Raw genomic sequence first — 23,627 nt, 5'->3', positions numbered from 1 at the left:
TGGACGGGGGCTGGGACAGTGGGGACAGAGTCCCCAGGCAGGCAGTGGAGGTGGGGCATGGAGGGGGACAAGCCTGGGGAGGGGGGCGTGTCTGACCTCCGCCACTGCAGCCAGGGACCATGTCAGGATGACGTCTGTGTGGACGTCGGTAGTGGCGGAAGCCATCACACCTGACCCCTGACCCCAGGAGTGATGGGGCAGTGACAGGTGATGGGGACAAGTTTTAGGAGCCGGGACGAGTGAGGACGGAGAGCTAGGCGTGGCCACAGCTGCGGCCGTCTGCTGAGGACTGGCATCCTGGAGCAGGCTGCCCTCCGAAGGCTCCCACCCTGACTGCCTATGGGCCCTCCAGCCGCTCAAAACAGGCTAGTTTGGATTTTCCCGAAAACTGAGCGCAAACATCATCCTTAGGACCGAAATCTCACCATTTCAGTAAAAGGGGGAAGATTTGTCTGCAGCCTGAACCACCTTCTGCTGGCCTGGCCGTGGCCTCCAAGCCCCAGGGCTCTTGGGCCTCAGCATCTGAGTCCTCTGACCACCCAGGTGTCCCGACTGCAGGGCCAGTATTATAAAGCTACAAATTACCCCCTGACTTGCTGGCTCCGGAGTCAGTTTGGCTATGCAGTGAGACATTAACAAACGATCTTGCCCAGACGCAGGGCTCTGATCAGCTGCAGGACAGCAGCCTGGTCCTGACTGGAGCTGCCCCAGGCAGGGCATGGAGGGGCCAGATCCGGGGGGCTGTCTTCCTCCCAAGCGCCCCCCGCCCCGTCCCTCCCCCCCCCCCACCACCAGGGTGCTTCCATGCCTGCCCCTCGTGGCCTTCAGCCTGCATCTCTAGCCGACTCTGCAGTCCCCTGGAGGAGGCTCTTAGCCGCTTACATGGCGCCCCCCACCCCCCCACTCTCCCCACCCCCCACTCTCCCCACCCCCCACTCTCCCCACCCCCCACTCTCCCCACCCCCCCCACCCCCTCACCCCCACCACGGGCCAGAGCTCCGCCGCTGGCCCACAGGTCCTCCCCAGCCTCTCCAGGCACGGGCAGTAACTGAGGAGGCTGTCCTGCTGCAGGGACCAGCTCCGAGTCCTGGCACGCCCCGCGGACCCCAGACAGGCCTCGCGGTGAACGTCCCGCATGGCGGTAGCGGGGTGGAGTCTGCGGTGGAGACTCAGGAGGGCCCCAGCCGAGAGCAGAGAGGCTCCTGCATGAGCCCGGGGCTGCGGCCCAGCAGGTCTGGGGCCCTCGGGTCCAGTCAGGGGGGCTTGCTCAGAGGACCCACACGTCAAGAGCACCCCACGGCCAGAACCACCTCGCCTGCTGACCGCACCGCGCGGCCGCCCCTGGGGCTCCAGCCTCCTCTTCCCGTGTCGCTAGTTTTGCTCACAGACCCGCAGTCAACAGGGCGGGAGAAGACGGTTCTCGAGCTCAAACAGACACAACCCGGCCTCATCCGTCCTGACCAATGGCCAGTCAGCTCCCAGGATGTGGACCTTTGATGTTTCAGTTAATAAAAGGAATCATGTACACAGGAAACACAGGGAAACCCAGTGGACACCGCAAGAAGCAAAGAAGGCACCACATGCTCTCTCCCTCCTCTGCAGGCCCCGCCCCTCCTCCAAGTCCTTCCCACTTCTCCACAGGCCCCACCCCTTCTTCAAGTCCCTCCCCTTTCTCCACAGGCCCCACCCCTCCACCAAGTCCCTCCCCCTCCTACAAGGCTCCGCCCCTCCTCCAAGTCCCTCCCCTTCCTCTACAGGCCCCACCCCTCCGCCAAGTCCCCCCCAACAAGGCTCCGCCCCCTCCTCCAAGTCCCTCCCCTTTCTCCACAGGCTCCGCCCCTCCTCCGAGTCCCTCCCACTTCTCAAGGTCCACCCCCTCATCCAAGTCCTTCCCTCTCCTCCACAGGTTCTGCCCCTCCACCGAGTCCCTTCTGCTTCTCTGCAGCCTCCGCTCCTCCTCCAAGTCCCTCCCCGTCCTCTGCAGGCCCCGCCCCTCTCCAAGTCCCTCCCTCTTTTCCCTAGGCTCCTCCCCCTCCTCCACAAGCTCTTCCCGTCCCCCCCCCCCCACCTCTTCCTCCTCACCAGGCCACACCCAGGCTCCTCCTCCTCTCAGAGGCTGTTCCTCCTCCCCCGCAGGCTCCTCCCCAGGGCAGGGTTTGGTGCCATGGATGCTTATGAGGTTTTTCTCTGGATAAGTATCCATATATTTAACGATGAAATGACAATCTGTTTAATGAAATGATGGCACATTTTCCCCAAGTGCTATTATATTAGAAATGCTGTCAGAGCAGGCGGCCCCCATCGTGCACGTTTTCGTGGATGTCTCACGCTTCACACACAGCCCCGGCCCGGCTTGCTGTTCTCCCAGGAGACAAGCAGTCTGTTTACTTGGGTGAAACTGTTGATGCCTGCTTTGTGAATAATGTGCGGTCGCTCCCGTAACTTGGTCGCGTCTCTGTTTTCAGAACAGAGAATTCAGTATATTTACAAGATCCCAGCGTTGACCGTTTAGCCCTCCAGTCCCCACGTGCGACTCCGGCCATCGTGGGTGAGGAGGGTGAGTTACGGTTCACGACCACAGCTGGGTTTCTTTGCTTCTTTGGGCATTTCTGTCTCTTTTTAACTCTTAAGGACTTTGGAGCCAGGTCTGTCTTCAGACCAGCATGTAGCTTCCACTGTTACCAACTGTGGCTTTGAGTTGGACCTCAGAGGCCTCACAGTCTGGCCACACACGTCTAGGTCACCTGCAGACTGCCTGGCTGGCAGGGACGCCCCCCCCCCCCCCCCCCCGCTTCCTCACTCGGACCTCGCAGGCCTCCTGGAGGAGCCCCTGGGTCTCCATGTTGTGTCCTGGCCAGAGGAAGACTGGACAAGCAGCAAAGCAGTCCGGACGACAGAGGGGGAGAACGGGGGGAGCCGCAGGGGAGAGGGAGGCAGGGCACAGCGCGTCAGAGGCCGGGAGGCCCGCGGCACTGCGGGAGCCACACCTGTCGGCAGCATGAGCGCAAGAGCCGCAAGGTCTGCTCAGGGGCTCAGAGGGGCTTATCCCTACCCGGCCATCAGGTTTGCGCATGCACCCCGCGTTCCTCCCGGTACAATTGCTAAAGGTGGAAAACTGGGAAGACCTAAGGCGCTGGCATATAGACTGTGGGACACCCACAAAACTGCTTGGGATCCTGGGTCCTGCCTGGCGGTGCCATGCGGGTGCCGGGACACGGGTGGGATGGGCAGACGGGCCTGGACTGGAGAGTGTGTGTGTTAGTTCTGGGTGGGGGTCTTATAGAGAGACCGCCCACGTGTGGCGTCTTTCGTACGCTCGGTGCTTAGGGGTCGTGTCCCCGGGGACCGGGACAGTGCTGGCTCCGCAGGTGCTCAGGCCACAATCATGCGGGAGAGTGAAGGGGTGAGCAGAAAGGAGGCCGGTCCCGCCGCGGCGTGGGCGCTGAGCCATGGCAGACGGCTCCTTTCTTCATCGGGTTCAGTGTTTCACAACTGGTGTCTGTCACCCTCGCGACCAGAAGGAAAGCTCTGTTTGAGAGCTTTTCCACCCAGGTCTTTGTCAACTGTCATTTCTCCAAAGATGCCAGGAACGCTGCCCTGGGCTGAGGCCAGAAAGGACGCCTTGTCAGCAGAGCCAGGATCTACTCTGCCGTCAGTCCGTCCCCACTGCAGCAGGAGCCCCAGGACCCAGGGAGCACCCAGCCTGCACCCCGCACCCTCCTTTGTGCCCGGGAGCCCCCCGTGTGCCCGGGAGCCCCCCGTGTGCCCGGGACACCTGCCATGTGTCTGGGACACCCCTGTGTGCCCAGGACTCCCCCTGTGTGCCTCAGACCCTCTCCTCCATGAGCCCAGGACAACCCCTGTGCCCGGGACACCCCCGTGTGCCCGGGACCCCCACGGGCCAGGCAGGAGGAACTCTGGCCAGGAAGGAGGATTAACTTCCTGAGGTGAATTAAATTAGACACAACCTCTTGGGACCCTTTGTAGGAAGAGGTATCCAGGCTGTGGGATGCAAGCTCATGGGTCCCGCAGACCAAATTCCATACTGATGTCACAGGCCACCAGCCCCTGGGGGTGCCCGCACCCCTACCCTGTAGTATAGGGGTTTGGTGGCCTGGCAGCTGCACAGCTTTGAAGCCCTTGGGAGGCTTGGGGCAGATAAGCCTCTGGGCCCAGCTCACTGCCTCCCCAGCCCTGTGAGACCCATCTCCCAGACGGGGGTGTCCAGGCAGTGGGCAGCCTGGGCTGGGGGTCGGAAGACCCCCAGGCATTGCAGGAGGCATGGGGTGCTCTTTGCCTCACATGGCAGACACGTTCCTCAAAGTCAGGGGGACTGCTGTCCCCGTTTAGGAGCCTAGAGGAGAGGTGCCAGCCCGCGGCAGATACCAGCCCTGACCTGCGCGCCTGTGGGAGAGGCTTTCCTTCCACCAAGGACCCCTGCCTGCCGCCCCCTCACCCCAGAACGGGGCGGGGACCTCAACGTGCTTCCCTGAAACCCTTCCTGGTCCAGCCAGCCGCCCAGTGACCCTTTGAAAGTGCGAATAGTTTCCCATCAGCGGCAGCTCCTCCCCTGGAGATGAACCCCCTTCTGGAATGGTCCTTGGGGTGGCCCTGCCCCAGCTCCCGCCCCCTCACGGGTCTCCAGGAAGCAGGCCCTCCCCCAAGTAGCTGTTGGGCGCCCTCAGTGACGGTGCAGGGGTCACCCTGTCCATAATGCCAACCTGCATCTGTCGGGCTCAGTCGTTAACTGGCCTCCTGTCTGCCGCCTCCACCCCGAGAGGCGTTTTAATAAAGACCTGGGGACACGTGGACGCTCCGGCCTGAGCGCCAGACCCCGCCGGTGGCGGGAGCGGGGTCGGGGGGAGCGTCAGTGCAGCCCCCCACCTCGGCCAACGACAGCGGCGGGGCTGGACACAGCACAGCTGGACCCTCACCCGCCAGCAAGCCCCCACGGCATCCAGAGCAGCCTGGAGCGCAGCCAGAAGCCCTTCCGGAAGCGTCCACTCGGCCAGCGCTGTCCGAGCCATTCTGGGAGCGCAGCGAACAGGCTGCAGCCGCTGCCCTCACACAAATCTTGCGCTCGGCGCCCAATCAGCGCGCTTGGCACGCGGTCAGACCCCCGGGAGAGCAGCCCCGGGGAGAGACCATTACGCGACTGCACGTCTGGTGCGGGGTCCGGGGCGGGGGGCCTGGGATGGGCTTGGGGCTGATTTACGGCCGCCCTGTCTTTGTCCTTCCCTGAAGGAGACGCGAGTCTTGGGACCCCGAGGAGCGCTTCTGAGGCGCCATGCGGCTGCACCGCCTCCTTGGGGCTCCTTTGCCTGGCTCTCGTTGTCACAGGCATGCGGTGGGGAGTGATTTCCAGCTCATGTCAGAACACTCTGGGTGCCGTGCCCCAGCTGGACCCGTCCAGGGAGGGAGAGGGAGTCGCACTCCTGAGGTCTGGAGCCCCCCCCCGCCCCCCTCCCCCCGCCCAGCCTGGATGTGGCTGTGAGGGACTGGGGGCCACGGGTCTCCAACAAGAGCCGAGCACCACCCAGAAGCAGAAAGCAGAGCAAAATGGCAACCCCAGAAAGGTGCCGGAGCCGGGGCGCCCACGGGCCTGGAGGTGGAAGGGGGAGAGGTTGAGGGGCAGGTGTGTCCATGCTTTCGGCCGTTGTCCTTGAGGGGCCGTTCTCTCCTGAGCCCCCGATACTCTGGGCCAATCCTTTACTCGAGCTCTTAGCAGCCTGGGCCCCTGGTGGCTCAGAGCCTGTCCTGGACCAAGAACCTTGCAGGACCTTGGAAATGAGGAGGTGACCCAGCCTTGGTGCCGGGTGGACGTTCACGTGGAAAGTGTGAGGGGGTGGGTAGCGGACCTGGGGGCGGGGCCCCGGGGAGGGAGGAAGCCCAGGGGGGCGGGGCCGCGGGGGTGTGGCCAGCGCCGCCCCCGTACAGGGGCGGAGAGGCTGCGGCCCGCCGCCCATCAGATGGGGCCGCCCTGCAGAGCCCAGGTGCCCCAGTCAAGGAAACTGCAAAGTGCCAGACTCTTAAGAAGCTGCCTGAGAAGAACCTGGAAACAACTGGGCCTACGTCAGCGGAGGGTGGACGTCTGTTCGTACGTGGGAACCTCCCAGTAGGCACGAGAGGCCTGCGGCCATGTGCCCCCGGGAGGGAGTGACCCAGAGTCGTGAGGTCAGGTGACCGTGCAGCCCTGCACAGCCTCAGGTGCCGGGAGGCCACGTGGTCACAGCCGCCCCGTTTCTGTTGGACGGGCGAACAGTCTCAACCTGGCGACTGGGTGCTTCTTTCAGAAGGAAGGTGAGGCCCGCACACAGCGTGGTGAGAGAGGCGGGGGTCTGCAGACAAGAAGGAATAGTGTGGTTCTGTGCACTGCTCTGGGGATGTTCCTACGTGTATCAAGACGCATAACTTTTAAAGAAGTAGAGGAGCTGGAGAAGGGGAGCTGGGGCGCGCGGGGAGGGGCTCTGCAGGGGGGAGACGCTCTGCAGGGGGGAGACGCCCAGCTGTCCCTGGCTGGGGGCGGGGCTTCAAACCCAGAGAAGCAGAGCCTCGCAGCGCAAGGGGGAGGGGTGGGAGCTTCTCGAAGGTCCGGGAGCCCTGGCCATTGTCCAGGCCGCCTCCTGCCGGGAAGGGGCGGGCAGCCCGGGCCCCTCGGCCTCTGCTCCCAGGTCTCTGCCGCTTCCTTTACAGACCTACTGGGCCCCTCCCACCTGCCAAGGGTCTTTCCAGGGAAGGTGCGTGGCTCAAAGCCCCGTTCAGGGACTTCCACACGCCCATGGTGTCTGACACCTGAGTACAGGGATCTCCCTGGGGGAGCCCAGGCTTTGGGAAAACCCTGTGAAGCCTGGAACTGAGTTCATGTTCGTTTCTTGACCCTGTAGCACTTAGCCCCCTGGGTGCCCCAGCCATGAGGGGCCCTTGCAGCTAGGTGCCGACCTGACGGCAGGTGCATCAGTGCGGAGGGGCTCAGAGCGTACCAAGCAGAGAGTGAGCCTCAGGACGACGAGAGCCAGCGGACAGTGGTCCAGGGGGTGGTGGAGGGCAGGGCGGCAGCAGAAGGACCGGTGTGGGGTCCGAGGGGAGGGGGCCGCTGGGGCCTGGGTCTGAGGCTCACTGGTCATCTCATGGGGATTAGACCCAAGCGGAGTGTGGGGGGCAGGACTGAGCTACAAGCAGCGGGGAGAGGGTGAGGTCGGGCCAGCGCCCCGCTGGGGCCTCCTCTCGTGGCCCCCGCCCCCTGCCTCCCGCCCCTCGCAGCCCAGGCCCAGGCCCAGGCCCAGGCGCACCCTCAGCCTGCAGTGACCCTTCAGGCAGTCACCCTGCGGGTGGCGCTGGGGGTCAGCGGAGCGGAGCGGGCAGGGGTTCTTCCAGCTGCCTTTCCAGGGTCGGCCAGGCGAGGGCACCAGCGGGACAGGCAGGGGTCCGGTCTTTCCCGGCCTGGATGTTTGCGGGGAGGAGTGGGGTTCGCGCCCACCCAGCTCCCTTCAGCGTCTGCAGAACCTGGGAGCGCCTGCAGCAGCACAGGCGCCCAGCAGGCGGCCTCTCCGGCTCCAGGGCCCCCACGCCTCCACCCCTGCGCCCCCAGCTGGCAGGCACTTGGTTCTCTTGACCCACCAACCCCTGGTGAGCAGCCCCCTGACTCTGCCCCCAGGTGCCGTCCCCTCCTCTTGCTCCCGGAGGTCGAGGACTGGTCCCACGTGGGAGGACAAAGCCAGGGTCCTTTGCCTTTTGCAGGAAGCCATCGAGAGGGTGTGCTTGGGGCAGGGGGCAGCTCCGCGACTTACCAGCCTCTCAAAATGGCAAATCTTCATCCGTTTGCCAACTCCAGAGCTATCTGCGTGGAGATGGGATCCAAGCTCCTTCCAGAGACAAACCCTCTTCCTCCCCTCCGTCCCCCGGCCCCACGCCTGCCAGGCTCTGACCCAGTCCGGGCTAGGACACCGGCTGGTCCTGGCTGGCCCTCCTGAGGGACCACCTTCCCGACCTCCCTCTTCCCAGCGGGCACTCGGCCCGTTCCTATGCTGCACGGACTTGCGGGGTTTTGTTTAATGTTGAAGAGGGCGGCAGAGGATGAGATGGTTGGATGGCATCACCCACTCAATGGACATGAATCTGAACAGCTGGCGGACAGGGGAGCCGAGCCTGCTGCAGCCCATGGGGCCGCAAAGAGTCCGACGACTTGGCGACTGAACAACACCCAGTCGTGCCCGCCGGGGTGCAGGGTGGTGCTCGCTGTTCACGTGGCTCTCCCCGAGCGCGCCTGGCAGGGAGCATGACCCGATAAATAAACGTGACTAAGTCAAGATTTCTGCCAAACCGCGAGCTCCGCGCTTGCCCGCGACGTCAACGCGAGAGCGCGGCGAGGCGCACGGCCGCCTTCCTTGGCGGGGCTTCTCCTTCGGCACCAGGAGGGGGCATTGGCAGACCCGTCCGTTCCAGCGAAATCGGCTCGGGCGGCGCGATCCGAGGCGCTCCTTACCCGCAGGACTCTCCTCCCCCGGCCAACCCGGGGCGGGGAGGCGTTTCCTTCGGTCTTATCCGGGGGGCGGCTCCCGGGAGCGCCGGAGGAGAAGGTGGGGCGGTGGCCAGGCGCCAAGCGGAGGCACGGAGCCCCGGAGTGCCCAGAGATGGCGGGCCGACAGGTGGAACAGGTGGAGCCTACACACCCGGAACTGGGGCGCTGGGGTCGGGGGTGGCGGTGGGGGTTGTCCCGTGCCACCGCGTGCGGAAGGGTAGGCGGGCGGGAGTCCGGGGCTTGGGAACCCCCGCGCGGGGCGGGGCAGGGCGCGGGGACAGGGCTCCGAGACACCCTCCGCCAGACAGCATGGAGAAGCAGCTGCCCTCACCCCGCTCTTGGCGTCCCCAACCCACTCTGGCCCCTCCAAATGGCACTCCATCCCCCCATCCCGCACCCACGGCACCCAGCTCCCTGGAGAGCCAAGCACAGCCCCACTCGCGACCCCAAGCGTTCCGGCCGCAGCCCAGGGAGGGCCCCGGGGCGCAAGCTCCCCCGGGGTGCAGGGGAGTGGGTCGGCACTGTTTCCTCGGAGGGAAGGGGGATGCAGAGGCCTGAGCCTGGGGGCTCGAGGAGCCGAGCGCGGCGCCCAGAGCGGCAGTGCCCCTCCTGCCACCGAACCGAGGTCTCAGGAGGATAAGGCGCCCTGTAGACCGTCCGGGCGCGCCACGCCTGGCCCGCCAAGAGGACTTCAGCCCCAGCAATCCAGAACTTGCTCCCCCCGGCAGAATCGGGAGGGGGGGCCGGCCCGCCCCTCACGTGGCCCCGCCCCGGTCCCCCTGGTCCCTCCCCAAGTCCTGACCTCCCGCCCAGATCAGAGGCTTGGGAGGCCGGGCCGCCGCCTTCCAGGAGCCCAGAGGGGCCCAAACCCGGCATAAAAGGACATACGCTGTGCCCGAGGTGAGGGGCGCAAGCCAGGCCCGGGGCGGATCTCAGGGCTCAGCCGCCACAGTGAGCGCGGAGAAGCTCGATTTCCGGGGTCTGGCTCGGCTGGTGCGGATTTGCCTGCGGGGCAGCCGCATCCGGATCCCGCGAGTGCGGCCCGGCCAAGCTTGCGGGGAGAGGGAAACTCCCTCCCGCACGGGCTGCACCACACACGAAGCCGGCCGGTATCACGCGCGGTGGCACGCCGCCCGGGACAGCACGGGGCGCGCGCACGCAGGCAGTGGGAGCCGCCAAACGCCTGCCCGGGCCCGGCGGCCAGTGGCTTTCTTAGAGGCGATCTGGTGTAGGGACTCGCAGCACCACACCCGTAGAACTGCCCAAAACGAAAATGGACCCCTGGAGATCTCGGTATCAGGGGACGCTGGGTTCCTGCCCAGAGCCGAGAGGGCCGCTGTCGTTTGTGCCACCGAAATCCTGGCGGCCCGGGTGAAACGGGAAAGTCGTTGTTAACCTGCCGCACCAGGCCCGAGAGAGGCCGGCTGGCAGACACAGCAACCTGTCCCCTCTCCAACGAATCGGCGGCCGTCGGTTGGTACGCGTTCCCGTCACGTTCCCAACGGGCAGCGAATAATAGTAATAACCATCACTTAATAATATGTGACACCACCGAAGAGAACCAAGGAGGCAACTTCCACGATTGTACTCGGCGCCTGTTTGGCGCCTGCTCTTCGTGGTTTACTGAGATCTTATTTGAACCCCGCACAACCATCTACGAGGTGGGAGGAGTACTCACCCCGAGGACGACACCACGCGCTCGGCGTGCCGGTCAAAAGACCGCGCTTCTGCCCGCGGCCCCACGCGCCCCGTGACCCGGAGTCAGTGTGCCAGGGTTCCCGACCCCAGGCTCCGGCCGCGCTTCGCGAGGGAGCGGCTGCGCGAAAGGTCCCGCGCGGCATCCAGACCGGAGCTCCGGGTTCAGGTTGCCTCCCAGGAATGAGGTGGCACCGCGCGACCGGGAAATGACCCAGCCCGGCCAAGTACAGCCCCGCGGGGCCGGGAGTGGACGGGGACCCGATCCCATACCCACCACACGCGACCCGGCGGCCCCGGGACAGGCCTCGCCGAGGCGCCAGCCACTGGGTGGGGAAACAGCGGATTCTCGCGGGCCAAGTCTAACCTTCGGCCCGTGGACGCAGACATCCCGCTTCTCGCGCCCTCTGCATCCCGGAGCAGGAGGTTCTCGGAAATGTTCTCGGTCCTCCTTCAAATCTGGGGCCGCGACCCCGAGAGTGCCTGCCGGCTCCCCGCGCCCTCCCGCCGGCGCCTCTGCACCGAACAGGGCGCACCGCGTGTGTCGAGTGGATCCTCAAATCTGCATTCTCTCGGTGATAAAATATGCTCTCGTATTTTTTCCTGATTTCCCATTAAAACCTTTGCCTAACTAAACTCCCATCCAACGGGATTTATTTCGTCCCCGGGGAGATAAATCAGGGGGCAAATTTACGGCCCGGGAGGGACCCGCCGCGCTAATGGGCGCTTCATGGAGTGCGCGGCGGGGGCGCGCGGACGGCGGGCGCTGGCCAATGGCCGGGCCGCGGGCGCCCACAGCCAATCAGCGCGCGCGCCGCGCCGGGGCCCCGCGGTTATCAGCGCGTCCGGCCCGCGCGGCGCCGCTCCGACCGGCCCCGGGGCTGCTGCTGCCGCCGCCGCCGCCGCCGCCGCCGCCGCCGCCGCCTCCGCCGCCTCCTCCCGGAGTGCCCCCGGCGGCGCCCGGCCTGCGCCGGAGCCGCCACCCGCCCTCGCGCCCGCCCTCCGCGCCGTCGGCGCCCTCGCCCGGCGCCCGCCCGGGCCGCGCGCAAACTTCCCGGGCCGGCGGGCGGCGGCGGCGGCGGCGGGGCCCGGATGGGCGCCCGGGCCGGCGGCGGCGGCGCCCATGGACGCTAACCGCCCGGGCGCGTTCGTGCTGAGCAGCGCCCCGCTGGCCGCGCTGCACAACATGGCCGAGATGAAGACGTCGCTGTTCCCATATGCGTTGCAGGGCCCGGCCGGTTTCAAGGCGCCCGCGCTGGGCGGCCTGGGCGCACAGCTGCCCCTTGGCACCCCGCACGGCATCAGCGACATCCTGGGGCGGCCGGTGGGCGCGGCGGGCGGCGGCCTCCTGGGCGGTCTGCCCCGGCTCAATGGGCTGGCCTCGTCGGCTGGCGTCTACTTCGGGCCCGCGGCCGCCGTGGCGCGCGGCTATCCCAAGCCCCTGGCGGAGCTTCCCGGGCGCCCGCCCATCTTCTGGCCCGGAGTGGTGCAGGGCTCGCCCTGGAGGGACCCGCGCCTGGCCGGCCCGGGTAAGTGGCCCGAGCGCGGGTTCGGCGTGGGGCTGCGGGCGGGCGAGGGCGGGACCGCCGGCTTCACTCACCGAGCCCCCCCTGCAGCCCAGGCCGGCGGGGTCCTGGACAAGGACGGCAAGAAGAAGCACTCGCGGCCGACCTTCTCGGGCCAGCAGATCTTCGCGCTGGAGAAGACTTTCGAGCAGACGAAGTACCTGGCGGGGCCCGAGCGCGCGCGCCTCGCCTACTCCCTGGGCATGACCGAGAGCCAGGTCAAGGTGAGGCGGCGCCGCGCGGCGCTCGCTTGGCCGCAGCCCGCTCGCTCCCCCGCGTCCTGCGAAAGGCGCCCGAGCGGCCACCCCGCGGCCGGGGCCGGGGCGGAGGGGCAGTCTGGGGCGGCCCTCGGCGTCCGCGCGGGCGGCAGCGTCTGGCCCGGGCCGCCGAGGGGCCGAGCTGCCGCCGGCGGGTGCTCCGGGGGGGCCCCGCGTGATGGGCGCCCTCCACCCCAGGTGTGGTTCCAGAACCGCCGGACCAAGTGGCGCAAGCGGCACGCGGCGGAGATGGCGTCGGCCAAGAAGAAGCAGGACTCGGACGCCGAGAAGCTGAAGGTGGGCGGCTCGGACGCGGAGGACGACGACGACGAGTACAACCGGCCCCTGGACCCCAACTCGGACGACGAGAAGATCACGCGGCTGCTCAAGAAGCACAGAGCCCCGAACTTGGCGCTGGTCAGCCCGTGCGGCGGCGGCGCGGGGGACGCCTCCTGAGGGCGCGGGGCCGGGCCGGACAACCAGGGTACGGACGCGGGCCGGCGCCCTCGCCAGCCGCCCGCGCCGCAGTGTGTATATATATTTTTACAGAGTAAGTTATACGGCGGCCCGGCTCGGGCTCGGCGTCGGGGCCGCCGCCGCCCCGCGTCCCGGTGGAATCACTTTGTATAATCAATAAATTATTTAACGCGTCCCCGTCGGAGCCACGGCTCCCTGGGCCCTCCGCCTGTTTCTTCCCATTCGGAAAGCCGCGGGCGAGGCGGCGGCGCGGCCTCCGCTCCTGCCGGGGACGCCGTGCCGGGCCGCTGTCCAGTGTCCGGGCCCGCGGGGCCCGCGCCTTCGGCTGGAAGGGCGCCTGGGGCTGGAAGGGCCGGGCTCGGCAGCGGGCCCGACGGAGGCCGGGTGCCCCGCGTCCCGGGCGCCCGGGCGGCAGCAGCTCGCAGGAGCGAGGGCGCCGAGAGGACCGGCGCGGGGAAGGCGTCCCGGCCCCGCGGACCCTCGGGCCGTCCGCTGAGGGAAGGGGCCGCCCGACCGGGAGCCGCGAGGAGCCGGACTCGGGGACTCGGCGGGCTGGAGCGGAGCCGACGGCGCGGGGCGGAGCAGGGAGCAGGTAGGGCCTCTTGTTCTCCAGCCACCCCGAGGCTAGGGCCCTCCTTTCGCGGCTACGGTGGATGAGGTTTGGGCAGGTTTAAACACATTCCCGGTGCCCGCCCCACCCTGCGCGGTAGCTGTGGGTGGGTGGGGGGTCGGTGAAGGGCGCCGCTGGACCCGGCTCCTGCCCACCTGCTCTGGTCTGATTATGTAGATTCAACTCGCCCAGCCTTAGTAGCTGCAGACTTGGGAAGTCGCGCTAAACTTAACATTGGGTGAAATAAATCAGGTTTTAAACTCATCAGCACTATAGCTGATTCGCTGCTATTATTTAGATTTTTTATGGGTAGAAGGTGCGACTTAATTCAAAGGACTACAAAGAGAAGCCCACAGTGATTCTGCCAGCAGCTCGGAGTTCTCTGGGGGCCCCGGGGTGGGCAGCGGAAGCACGTCTGGGCCTCTTGAGCTCCGCCCCCTTCCTGGGCAGCTCGGCCTGCACCCCAGGGTGCCCCCACCCGCCAGACCCCACCCCCTGCCCCCGCCAGGCCCCACCCTGAAGAGGCAGGGAAGCCCTCCTCTCTGGCCTGTTCTTCACCCCCACCTCACAGGCGAGGATTCTGCTGAACAGCTGGGTCTCCCTGGTTCACAGAAGCCCCAGACTGGGTGCTCCCCGTGGTCCCAGCTTCATGGGCATGACTGTGGTGTTAATTTTAAGAGTTGGATATGAAGGGTTGTATTACTGTAAGATTTATCTTGGAAGTCATTATTGGAAATGTTAAAAGAGTAAAAGGCTGGTTTTTTTTTGTCCACGCAACTGCACCAATTTTAAAACATGCTTTCCACTGACTGGTTTTCTTTTTAAGAGAGAACTTAAAAAAAAAAAATTTATGTGTGTAAAAACTATTCTCTCAGCTCTAAGTTAGGAGCAAAGGAATTTCCAGTTTTTAAGTTTTGAGGAAAGCAATGCATTTATGTAATTTCATTTAAAAAATGCTGAGGGGTAAATCCCAGTAGGTACCACTGCAGTAAACAGTTCAAAAGATGTTCTTTCTGCTTCCCACCGTGGCTCAGCTTTATGACAGAATCCAACAGGACGCAGGGCCTGGGTTGTGGACAAGGTGGCCTGGACTGCAGCCTGGGAAGGGCCCGGAGCGCCAGAGAAGGGAGCACAGTCAAACGGTGTTTTCACCAAGATCAATTTTATTGCTTAGGGACCGGAGCGGCCATTTCCAAAGGCCTCCAGAGTGACCAACAGCTGAAACCCTGCTACACAGAAATCACTGTGGGCCGGAACGGCCGTGCGGCACATGGACGGAGTGACCACAGCTTGACACACACCCAGATGGTTCTGTCGAGGCTGCAGACTTGGCTGGTGGATGCCAAACCGCTTTCGATGGTAGTGATTCACCTAAACCAAGCTTTCCCCTGGCGCCTGCACCCAGCCCGGGAGTTCTGTAGTGTTTAAAGCAGATCAATAAACGTCATTTGTGTTTCATCCTCGGGCCAGGCGCCACCTGACCGCCGCGCCAGGGGTCGGGGACAGGGACGTGCGGCAGGGTCACGATGGGCCGTGGGAGGCACGGCACCCGGGGACTCGGACAGTTTGTTTCTCTTAATTAACAGTTTATGTACAGCCCGTGTTAAAAGCGGTTTCTATCAGAAGCAGACTAGGCTATTTTTATTTCTCCCGTGATATTATTGTTTTACGTAGAATACTTGGCACCATAGTACGGTAACAAAAGACGGACAAAACGGTTTACAAAATCCTTGAAAGGTACACCCGAGCTAGCTATAAACTTCACATTCAGTTCTTAATATTACACAGCAGGAAGCCTGGGAGTCTGACTGCTGGCGTGAGAGCCGCAGGCTGCCCGAGCCCCACGGCACCCCTGGGCGCAGTCCCGGTCTGGCAGCTCTGTGTGTGGGCGTGCGGGTGACCAGCTCCTAGGCTCGGTTCTACTGCTGACATGACACTCAAGCATTCATACTGGGAAGTATATTCAGCGTAGTTTTGGTAAGGTTTATAAATTATTTTTAAAAAGTATATATTTATATATATCTATATATATAAAAACGGAAAGCAGCTGCAGTGTGACCCGAGACCATGTAGCATGGCAGCAGAGTGAGAGACAGGGAGGCCCAGACGCGACAGCGGCGGCCGCCCGCCCAGCCCCCGCCTCAGGGTGACTCCGAGCCCCACGGGGTGTCTGCTCCCGAGAAGCTCCTCCACGCGGACAATGATTAAAAATCGAAAACCGTGACGTCTAAAATACAGATCTTTTTGCTGTCTATTAGAGTTTTGGCAACAGGACTGTGACTCGTTTAAAAAAAAACCCAATGCTTCTACTTGATGCCACATGGACAGACAGGACGGTGAGGTATGTGAGGCTTGTCCGGAGCGCCGTCCGGGGCTGAAGCAGAGTGTGGGGCCGGCCGTCTAGCGGTGGCGCTCGGGCGGGTCTGGACGCAGCTGTCGGAGGACGTGGGCCCTCGTGCTACGGGGGGGTCTCACCGGGGGTCCCCTCGAGGCGCTGGCATCGCCTCCCTGCCGTGGAATCAGGCGTTGGTTACGGGGACACACACACCAGGAAAAGCTCAGAAAGGTGAACTCGAGGGAAGGAGGCATATTTACCACCACGTCACTGCACCACACAACACTTGGGCACGCGTGCGTGAGGTTTACCTGCCCCGGGCGCGATGCGGAAGGCCAGGAACACGGGCTGTGGGCAGAGGAGAGGCCGTCAGGGCTGAGCGTCCACGGCCAGTGGGCCCAGCGCTGGACCCTGTCCTGGGGAGCTGGCCTTGCGAGACCCGCGGCGGAAGGCCGAAGGCCGTCGTGCTCCGTTAAGACAGCATTATTTCCACATAGAAACCAGTGTAAAAGCTCATTTCAGAGCCGTGATTCAGGCCCTGAGAACATGGGGAGGGACAGAGCCTGGCCTGGGATCCAGCTGCTGGGCCGGGTGGGTGGCCAGCCTGACAAGGGGAAGCAGTGACCGTCTCTCCTGGGCCGCCGGGGACACAGGACCCGTGGCCCCACTCCCCTCAGAGGGGCGGCAGGCTGGGGGCCGGGCAGAGTCACACGTCCAAGGCTGGTCCCGGAACACTGGGCGGTTCCCTGAAGCTGGGCAGGGACACAGACATCCCTCCCTACCCGGGCGGCGGGGCAGAGGCCAGTAGGACGCTTGGGTGCAGGCTCGGAAGCACCTCTGGAGGGACTGAGGGACAGTCTCCGTCTCCAATACGAATTCCGTCTCGCTGAGCCAGTCTCTTCTGCCTGCCTCTCTACCTGCCTCACCACCCCACTATCTACCTGCTGGCGCTTTATTGAAATTAAATGCTGACTGACTCGGCCACGTCTACGAAACCAGACCAGGAGGCGGAGAAGGGGGTTAGGAGAAGCACCCCGACGGCCCACCGCCCACCACCGCCCCCGCCCCGGTCAGTCACCTTGTGGTCTCCCATGCAGACGTTGGGCCCGATGTGGTCGTAGGTGACAACCTTCTCCTCGCTCTCCGACTGGGAAAAGCAAACAGAGGAAGAGATGTGGGAGGCGGAAGCGGGGGGCTTCCTGGGGAGCAGCGGAGAAGGCCCCTGTGCCTATGGGACCCTCCGCCACCCTGCCCACTCCTCCGTGGGGCTGCAGCCGGCTCAGAACCGCCAGTGAGCTGCTGGCCTCCAGGAGGGAGTGGCTGCCCCCAAGGAGGGAGCAGCTGGAGGCGGCCGGGCAGCACTCAGCCCCTGCTTGCAGGGTGGGAGGGGTCCGGCCTCGAGAGGGTGGCAACCTTCCTTGGTGGCTGGAGGCAACGTTCCCTGGGTGCTGGCCTGGCCTCTGCTCATGGCCATCACGGCAGATAGGAGCTCTCTTTCCCGTTGTGCCCCGGGCACCAAAGAAGTCCACCTGGTCTCTGTTTCCCCCTTGGCACTTGGTTTTGACCCAGAACTCCCTGTTCAGAGGAGAACAGATGCCCCTGAACGCCACGGGGCCATGCCCAGCGGCTACTAGAGCGGGGCCTCGTGCACAAGCCTCCCACCCGCCAGCCTGCGGGTGCTGCCCAGGGTGTGCCACTGGCGGTCGGTTCTGGCTCCAGCTGGGCAGGGCTTTCACTGCCGGGGCTGAAGCCTCTGAGACTATAAACTGAATTATCCTTAACGCAGTAGGAAGCCTAAGGTCAGCTTTACTTTCCAGCGTGGTTGCCTGCCAGGAACTGCGACAACAGACGCCTTGCACACCCGTGGCGGGCACAGCGCCTCCCTGGAGTGGGAAGCATTCATCAAACGCTGCGTGGCAATTTACAAAGGCAGCATAAAATTGTGGATTTCCAAGTGCATAATCGCGAGACAGATAAACAGCGGGCTCTGCACACCTCCCTGCGCATCCATCACGGCAGCCGCCCCCCCTGTGTTCAGGGCGGGAAGCAGAACGGACATGATGCCGAGCTGACCGAGCGTGGCATGATGGATGACGCCGCGGAAACGCGGCCAGGTGGCTGCTGGGCTGGTGACGCCCACCACCGCGGGAGCCCCAGGGGAGGGCCCGCTGGGGCAGCCCCAGCCAGGAAGGCTCCGGGCCCTCCCCACGACGGGCCACCCAGCCAGGCTCCGTCCCCACAAGTCTGCAGCACCAAACCTCCAGCCCTGGAGCGAAGACGAGGCTGTGCACGGGCGGCGGTCTTCCGTCCGCCTTCCTGGACTCTGCAGCCCCAGGCGCCTCCCGACGCCAGGCACTCCGGCTGTCCCGGTGGCTTCACTGCAAGATGCCTTTTCCCTGAAAGACGACCCTCACCTCCTTTCTGCCCCGAGGCGCCTGCTCTGGCCATAGCTCTGGGCTCCGCCGGCCCAGTGTGCTCAAAGCCAGCAGGTGTGACCCACTGTGTCCACTGTCCACTGTGCTTCCTCACGCCCCACTGCAGAGCCCCCGGGGAAGGCCCAGCGGAGCGTGGGGCTGAGTCTGAGACCACACGTGTGTGCAGGGTCTGCGTGGTCAGGGCCCGTCTGTCCCGTGCAGCTTACGTCGTAAAGCCTACTCGTGGGAGAGCCCACGGCCTGTCCTCCGTGCTGGGCTCTGGGGCCTGCCCGCCAGTTGTCCAGCTGGCCCCCAGGCCCTGTCAGGGCGTGCTCACTGCAGATCCCATGCACCCAGCCTGGTCCAGGAGGTCTCTCCCCAGGAGCTGGCTCACAGCAGGGCGTCCAGGGCCACCCGCCCCGGAAAGGCCAGCAAGATCTTCCGTAGGGAGGCCACCAGGGCGCTGGTGGGAGTCGGCATGCACCCGGCTTAACCCAGAAGCTCCGCCCTCCCAGCTGCACTTCTGGATAAGGGTCTGGGCCCCGGGGGGCAGATGGGACCCCTCATAACAAGTGCAGGGGCCGTGCAGGGTGTTGACAGAGCCCTGGACGTCCTGGGTTGAGGGCGGGGGACCACCCGCCCCCTCCTGACTGGCTGCCCACGTCACTCAGAGGCCGAACTGCTGCCCTCATGAAGCAACGCGCTTCATTATTGCATTTTTCCACTGATGGTGTTGACAAAACCAGTGCAGATATTGATTCTTGAGAGCAGTCCTTCTGTGTTAAATGTGGGCATTGAAAACCCCAGGAATCGAGAGGCTATAGGAACTGGAGACCCCGCCACCCCGCCCCCCCCCCCGCCCCCCGCCCCAGCACTGCCCGCAGCCTCCAACCCCTGGCGTTTGCGTGACTCAGCTCAGATTTACAACTTAAGGGAACAGGACAACTCCACAGCTCAGGAGCTCTTTCGAGGACGAGAGCCCACTGACTTCTCCGAGCACACAATAAACTGAACTGACTCCTGACGCCCTGGCGACCGACCATTTACGCTGTTTTGACTCCAGAACCTGGGCTATGTGTCAGCCCGAGGACGGGCAGCAGGAGGGTGCCCCCAGCCCGGGCCCGGCCCCCAGCCAGCCCCCTAGGCCTCACTCACCCTCAGGACCAGCTCCTTGGCCGACGGAGACATGAGGACGCGGTCACACCAGGCGGGGCAGCGGGTGTTCATGTACTGCCGGCCCTGGCTGCAGTCCTCGCTGTACGGGTAGCTGGGGAGACAGGGTGGGGGGTCGGCAGCCGCTCGCCAGCCCCCCAGCCCCTCCTCCACATGGGCCCGCACCCCAGAAAGGCCCAGCTTGTCCGGGGGAAGGAGAGGAGACAGAAGCTTCCAGAACCGAGTCCCACACTGTCCCTCCCAGCACTTCAGATAAACCCCCCAAGGACGCGGCTCATCTTCTCAACGTGGTCTTGCTTCTGGATGCAGCCTAAAGCACAGATCTGCACCGATGCCCACGGCTGGCTGGCAGACCCGTTCCTTCCCCCTCAGCACATGTCCTGTGCCCCCGTGTGTGGGAGCTCTGGACCAGCTGGACAGACAAATGTCCTGGCCGGTCACACAGCCTTCTTGGTCGAATGTCACCATTTTATATTTACCATTACAGACAAGAACCTACACATGGTCCAACTCTGATCAGGGACCACGGAGAAGTCCAAGAAGCGCTTCCTGACCTTTAATATAAAGGTGGGCCTGTCCACTGCAGGGAGTTGGCCTCCGCGGCCCCATCTTTGCAATGCATGCTGTCTCTGTGTTATACACACTTTTGTTTTCCACAAAAGTGAACCCTGGAGCTTTTCCCATAATAATTTGTCCTGTAAAAGCATCTATCCCCACGTAGAGCACCCGTCCACACTTGGGAAGGGATGAGTCCCTCTGGTGAGTTAGACAGTCTGCCTGGGCGGAGCCAGGAGGTGTGCGTGTGCCGTCTGTTGGTCACAGTCGCCCCGAGGCACATACTCGGGCAGAGCCCTGCACAAGGGGCTCAGCAGCCCAGTCCCAGCCTGGGTGCCCGACCACAGCCAGCCGTGCAGGACCCTGCTTCCTGTTTGCTCCCACACACACCCGTTTCAGCAGCAGCCTCCATCCACTGTTGGAGGCGTTTTGGTTACTTCTAGGCTTGGGGAGTTCTTGGCTGTGATGAGTGGACCCCCAGGGGCCCAAGACCCTGTTGGGGGCTGGAAGGTAAACTCCGTGTTCGTGGTCACACAGACATACTACCTGTTGTTGTCACGGTGCTGGCGTGGCCCTGCCCCACACCGCACAGGCAGAGGCCACAGGAACGATTCCTGGATTGGATCTCAACCCAGTTTAGGAGTCAGTGGGAGGAGTGGGGAGCACATGAAGGTGGGACCCTCAGACCTCAGGGAAGGGAGGTTTGGAAGGGGCTGTCCTGAGGGCAGGGGTCTGGACAGGGCTGCGTGCAGGGTGAGGAGAACCTTCCACGTCGTGGGAAGCCGCTGCCGCACTTCAGTGGAAGAGCCCGCTCAGCTGTCTCACTCACACCCTTGGATCTTTGTTTTCAAGCCAATGACAGTGTGGCTTGGAGTGCATTCACAGCTGGGATGATGAGGGCGGAGGTGCAGAGAGGCTCTGAAAACCAGGTATGCCAGCCAGAGAATGCCACTTAGTATCCCCTGCTGCCACACCATCACCTGTCTGCTGGCACCAGTGATGCCCATGGCGTGCAATTCCCTGGTTGACAAGCTAGATGCCCTGGGGTGGCCACTGTCCCTCAAACAGACACTGTCCACCACCCCCTGCGCCCAGGAGATGCCAAAGCCGGACAGCCGTGCAGCACAGGCCGCCTCGCCCAACGCCAAGAGCCCGCAGCCCTGGAGCCCACGAGCCTCCGTCCTGACCACCCGGCCCGAGCGGAAGGAGGAGCCGTTCTCACAGAGCAGTTGGGATGGCGCAGGCCTGGTGAGTGTGGAGAGGAGCCAGCGCGGCCCTTCTCTGTGACAGGCCATGTGGACAAACCTGGACACGGTGGTCTCCCTCCCTGGCCAGTGCTGCTTCTGGACAGATCCCCACAGGGTTCAGCCACGACAGAAGCAACAGGGCCAGGAGGTTCCGCCTTTCAACCAGAAAGAGGGCAGCGTGGTAGAGCCCAGGCACAGGATGCCCTGAACGGGTAGATGTGCCTGAGGACATCCCTGAATACCTGGCAGCACACCCATCCGGGTACACACCCACCCAGGTACACACCCATCCGGGTACACATTCACCCAGGTACACACCCATACGGGTACACATTCACCCAGGTACACAGCTCCCAGGTACACAGCCTCCAGGTACACACCCACTTGGGTACACACCCACCCAGGGACACACCCACCAAGCTACACAGCCTCCAGGTACACACCCACCCAGGTACACACCCACTTGGGTACACACCCACCGAGGTGCACAGCCTCCAGGCACACACCCACCAAGGTATACACCCACTCGGGTACACACCCACAGAGGTACACAGCCACCCGGATACACACCCATACGGGTACACACCCACCCAGGTACACAGCCTCCAGGTACACACCCACCCAGGTACACACCCAGTCAGGTACACACCCACCCAGGTATACAGCCTTCAGGTACACACCTATCCAAGTACACACCCACTCGGGTACACACCCACTCAGGTACACAGCCTTCAGGTACACACCCACCCAGGTACACAGCCTTCAGGTACACACCTATCCGAGTACACAGCCACCTGGATACACACCCATATGGGTACATACTCACCCAGGTACACACCCACCCAGGTACACACCCAGCCGGGTACACATTCATCCAGGTACACAGCCTCCAGGTACACACCCACCCAGGTACACAGCCTGGAGGTACATACCTATCAGGTACACACCCAGGCATACATTTACCAGATACACTCCCAGGCAACACACTCACCCAGGTAATACACACACCCAGGTACACACCCTAGCCATACATCCACGTGACACTCCCAGGGAATGCATACACCTAGGAAATGCACGTGTATACACGCACACACACGAGTTTGTACCACATACACAAAAACTCACGAACACATCACGGACACACCCGCACGTAAAATCTATGCTCACCAATGCCTGTCTGCTCATATGTGAAATACCACGCACACGTGCACACGGAGCTCATGAACACACACCCCCACACCTATGCAACACACACCTGTACACACATGTATTCACACGCACACACCACATACAGGCCCAGATATACATGTACCCAAGCACATGTGCACACACAACCCACACCCCACACCCACAAGACACGCTGCATACACCCATGCACACATACCCACCTATCCACACCTGTGCCTGTATAACCATGCCTGCATACACACACGTACGTCCACACCATGCACATACACTCACACCTGTGCACACCCACACCCATGCCCCATGGATACCACATGCACACATGTACACGTATGCACTACACAAACACATGCAATCAGTCACCAACCACACGCATCCTGCACACACACACACACACACAAGTACATGCCTGCACACACGTGCACTCACACCCACGCGGGGGCCACACCAAGCACACGTGCTGACACCATGCACACAGTGCACACCCCACACACGTGTGCACAGGATCTCATGCCTGCACACACACAGGCAGCACTCCTGGGGTCACTTGTTTTCTGGCAGTCAGAGAACACATCTGGGCACCAAATGGTCACCGTTTTTAACCACGTCCCTGCAGCTGCTTCCGCTGATACGTTCCCAGTGTTGGGACAGCTCTCCAGACACGGGGCTGTGAGTGCCACCCAATGGTCAGGAACATGGTTTTAAACATGAGGGAACAAAACGGAGGGGACGGGTGCGACCCAGGCTCTGGAGGAGTGGAGGGTGGGTAGTAGGGGAGGGGAAGACGATAAGGTAGTGGGGAAGGGGGAATGAGCCGGGAAGTGGGGAAGGGGTGGGTGACCCGGGCTGTGGGGGAGGGGTGAGTGACCTGGGCAGTGGTGGAGGGGGGTTGACTTGGGCACTGGGGGAGGGATTGATGACCCGTGCTGTGGTGGGGGGGGTGGTGGGTGACCCGGGCAGTGGCCTGGATGGCCTTGCCTTGGAGACTTGGGCCTTGCATGCAGGCTGGGAGGTCAGGGGCTGTGAGTGGGGACCCTCAGCTCAAGAAGTCCATGGCTTAGTCTGTAAACCATGACCTTTCCCACCTCAGTTCAGTTCAGTTCAGTTCAGTCGCTCAGTCATGTCCAACTCTTTGCAACCCCATGAATCGCAGCACGCCAGGCCTCCCTGTCCATCACCAACTCCTGGAGCTCATTGGGCACCTACTGACCTGGGGAGTACCTCTTTCAGTATCCTACCATTTTGCCTTTTCATACTGTTCATGGGGTTCTCAAGGCAAGAATACTGAAGTGGCTTGCCATTCCCTTCTCCAGTGGACCACGCTCTGTCAGACCTCTCCACCATGACCCGCCCGTCTTGGGTTGCCCGCAGGCATGGCTTAGTTTCATTGAGTTAGGGATGTGGTCCTAGTGTGATTAGATTGACTAGTTTTAAAAATCTGGAACGCTTCACAAATGCTAGATCCCAGTTAAACAGAGAAAATCTGACCCCTAGACCGACGGGCCTCCAGCAGCCCCCACCCCCTGTCCCTCCCAGACCACCTCCCCTCAAGGGGTAGCCCCACCTCCAGCCAGAGAACGGTCTCTGGCTGAGGCG

At 63.5% G+C, this 23,627-nt stretch overlaps 3 protein-coding genes across 10 annotated transcripts in view; 2 read left to right on the top strand and 1 right to left on the bottom strand.

The window, feature by feature from the left end:
- Positions 1-7,127: 7,127 nt before the first annotated feature.
- On the top strand, positions 7,128-8,308 carry LOC121817620 (protein enabled homolog). The gene is made up of 3 exons (XM_060404595.1): positions 7,128-7,149; positions 7,195-7,626; positions 7,738-8,308. Exons 1-3 carry the CDS (start codon positions 7,128-7,130, stop codon positions 7,968-7,970), a joined length of 687 nt encoding a protein of 228 aa, XP_060260578.1. The 3' UTR covers positions 7,971-8,308.
- A 2,976-nt stretch (positions 8,309-11,284) lies between these two features.
- Positions 11,285-12,687, top strand: NKX6-2 (NK6 homeobox 2). The gene is made up of 3 exons (XM_027960341.3): positions 11,285-11,742; positions 11,830-12,002; positions 12,234-12,687. Exons 1-3 carry the CDS (start codon positions 11,337-11,339, stop codon positions 12,489-12,491), a joined length of 837 nt encoding a protein of 278 aa, XP_027816142.2. The 5' UTR covers positions 11,285-11,336; the 3' UTR covers positions 12,492-12,687.
- A 1,577-nt stretch (positions 12,688-14,264) lies between these two features.
- Positions 14,265-23,627, bottom strand: part of INPP5A (inositol polyphosphate-5-phosphatase A) — a 151,524-nt gene continuing 142,161 nt past the window's right edge. For 6 of the 8 annotated variants that reach the window (XM_042238650.2, XM_042238651.2, XM_042238652.1 and 3 more), the window contains 4 exons: positions 19,027-19,138; positions 16,536-16,604; positions 15,769-15,805; positions 14,265-15,630 (listed from right to left, as the gene is read on the bottom strand). In XM_042238650.2, coding sequence (XP_042094584.1) covers positions 15,581-15,630; positions 15,769-15,805; positions 16,536-16,604; positions 19,027-19,138 — 268 coding nt within the window. In that variant the 3' untranslated portion in view covers positions 14,265-15,580. Of the gene's footprint in view, positions 15,631-15,717; positions 15,806-16,535; positions 16,605-19,026; positions 19,139-23,627 lie in introns of all 8 variants that reach the window. The other 2 variants (XM_027960449.3, XM_042238649.1) reach the window with 1 other exon arrangement.

The sequence above is a fragment of the Ovis aries genome, chromosome 22 (assembly GCF_016772045.2).
Source record: "Ovis aries strain OAR_USU_Benz2616 breed Rambouillet chromosome 22, ARS-UI_Ramb_v3.0, whole genome shotgun sequence".
Taxonomy (NCBI): Eukaryota; Metazoa; Chordata; class Mammalia; order Artiodactyla; family Bovidae; genus Ovis; species Ovis aries.
This window is presented reverse-complemented; position numbering and strand designations above follow the sequence as displayed.

Bases quoted from the DNA above. Each gene is read 5' to 3' on its own strand.
- LOC121817620 (XM_060404595.1), top strand. From the start codon at position 7,128: ATGGGGATTAGACCCAAGCGGA. The intron at 7,150-7,194 runs GTGTGGGGGGCA...GGAGAGGGTGAG, and splicing joins GGGGATTAGACCCAAGCGGA to GTCGGGCCAGCGCCCCGCTG. The intron at 7,627-7,737 runs GTGAGCAGCCCC...TGCCTTTTGCAG, and splicing joins TCTTGACCCACCAACCCCTG to GAAGCCATCGAGAGGGTGTG.
- NKX6-2 (XM_027960341.3), top strand. From the start codon at position 11,337: ATGGACGCTAACCGCCCGGGCGCGTTCGTGCTGAGCAGCGCCCCGCTG. The intron at 11,743-11,829 runs GTAAGTGGCCCG...CCCCCCCTGCAG, and splicing joins CCCGCGCCTGGCCGGCCCGG to CCCAGGCCGGCGGGGTCCTG. The intron at 12,003-12,233 runs GTGAGGCGGCGC...CCTCCACCCCAG, and splicing joins TGACCGAGAGCCAGGTCAAG to GTGTGGTTCCAGAACCGCCG.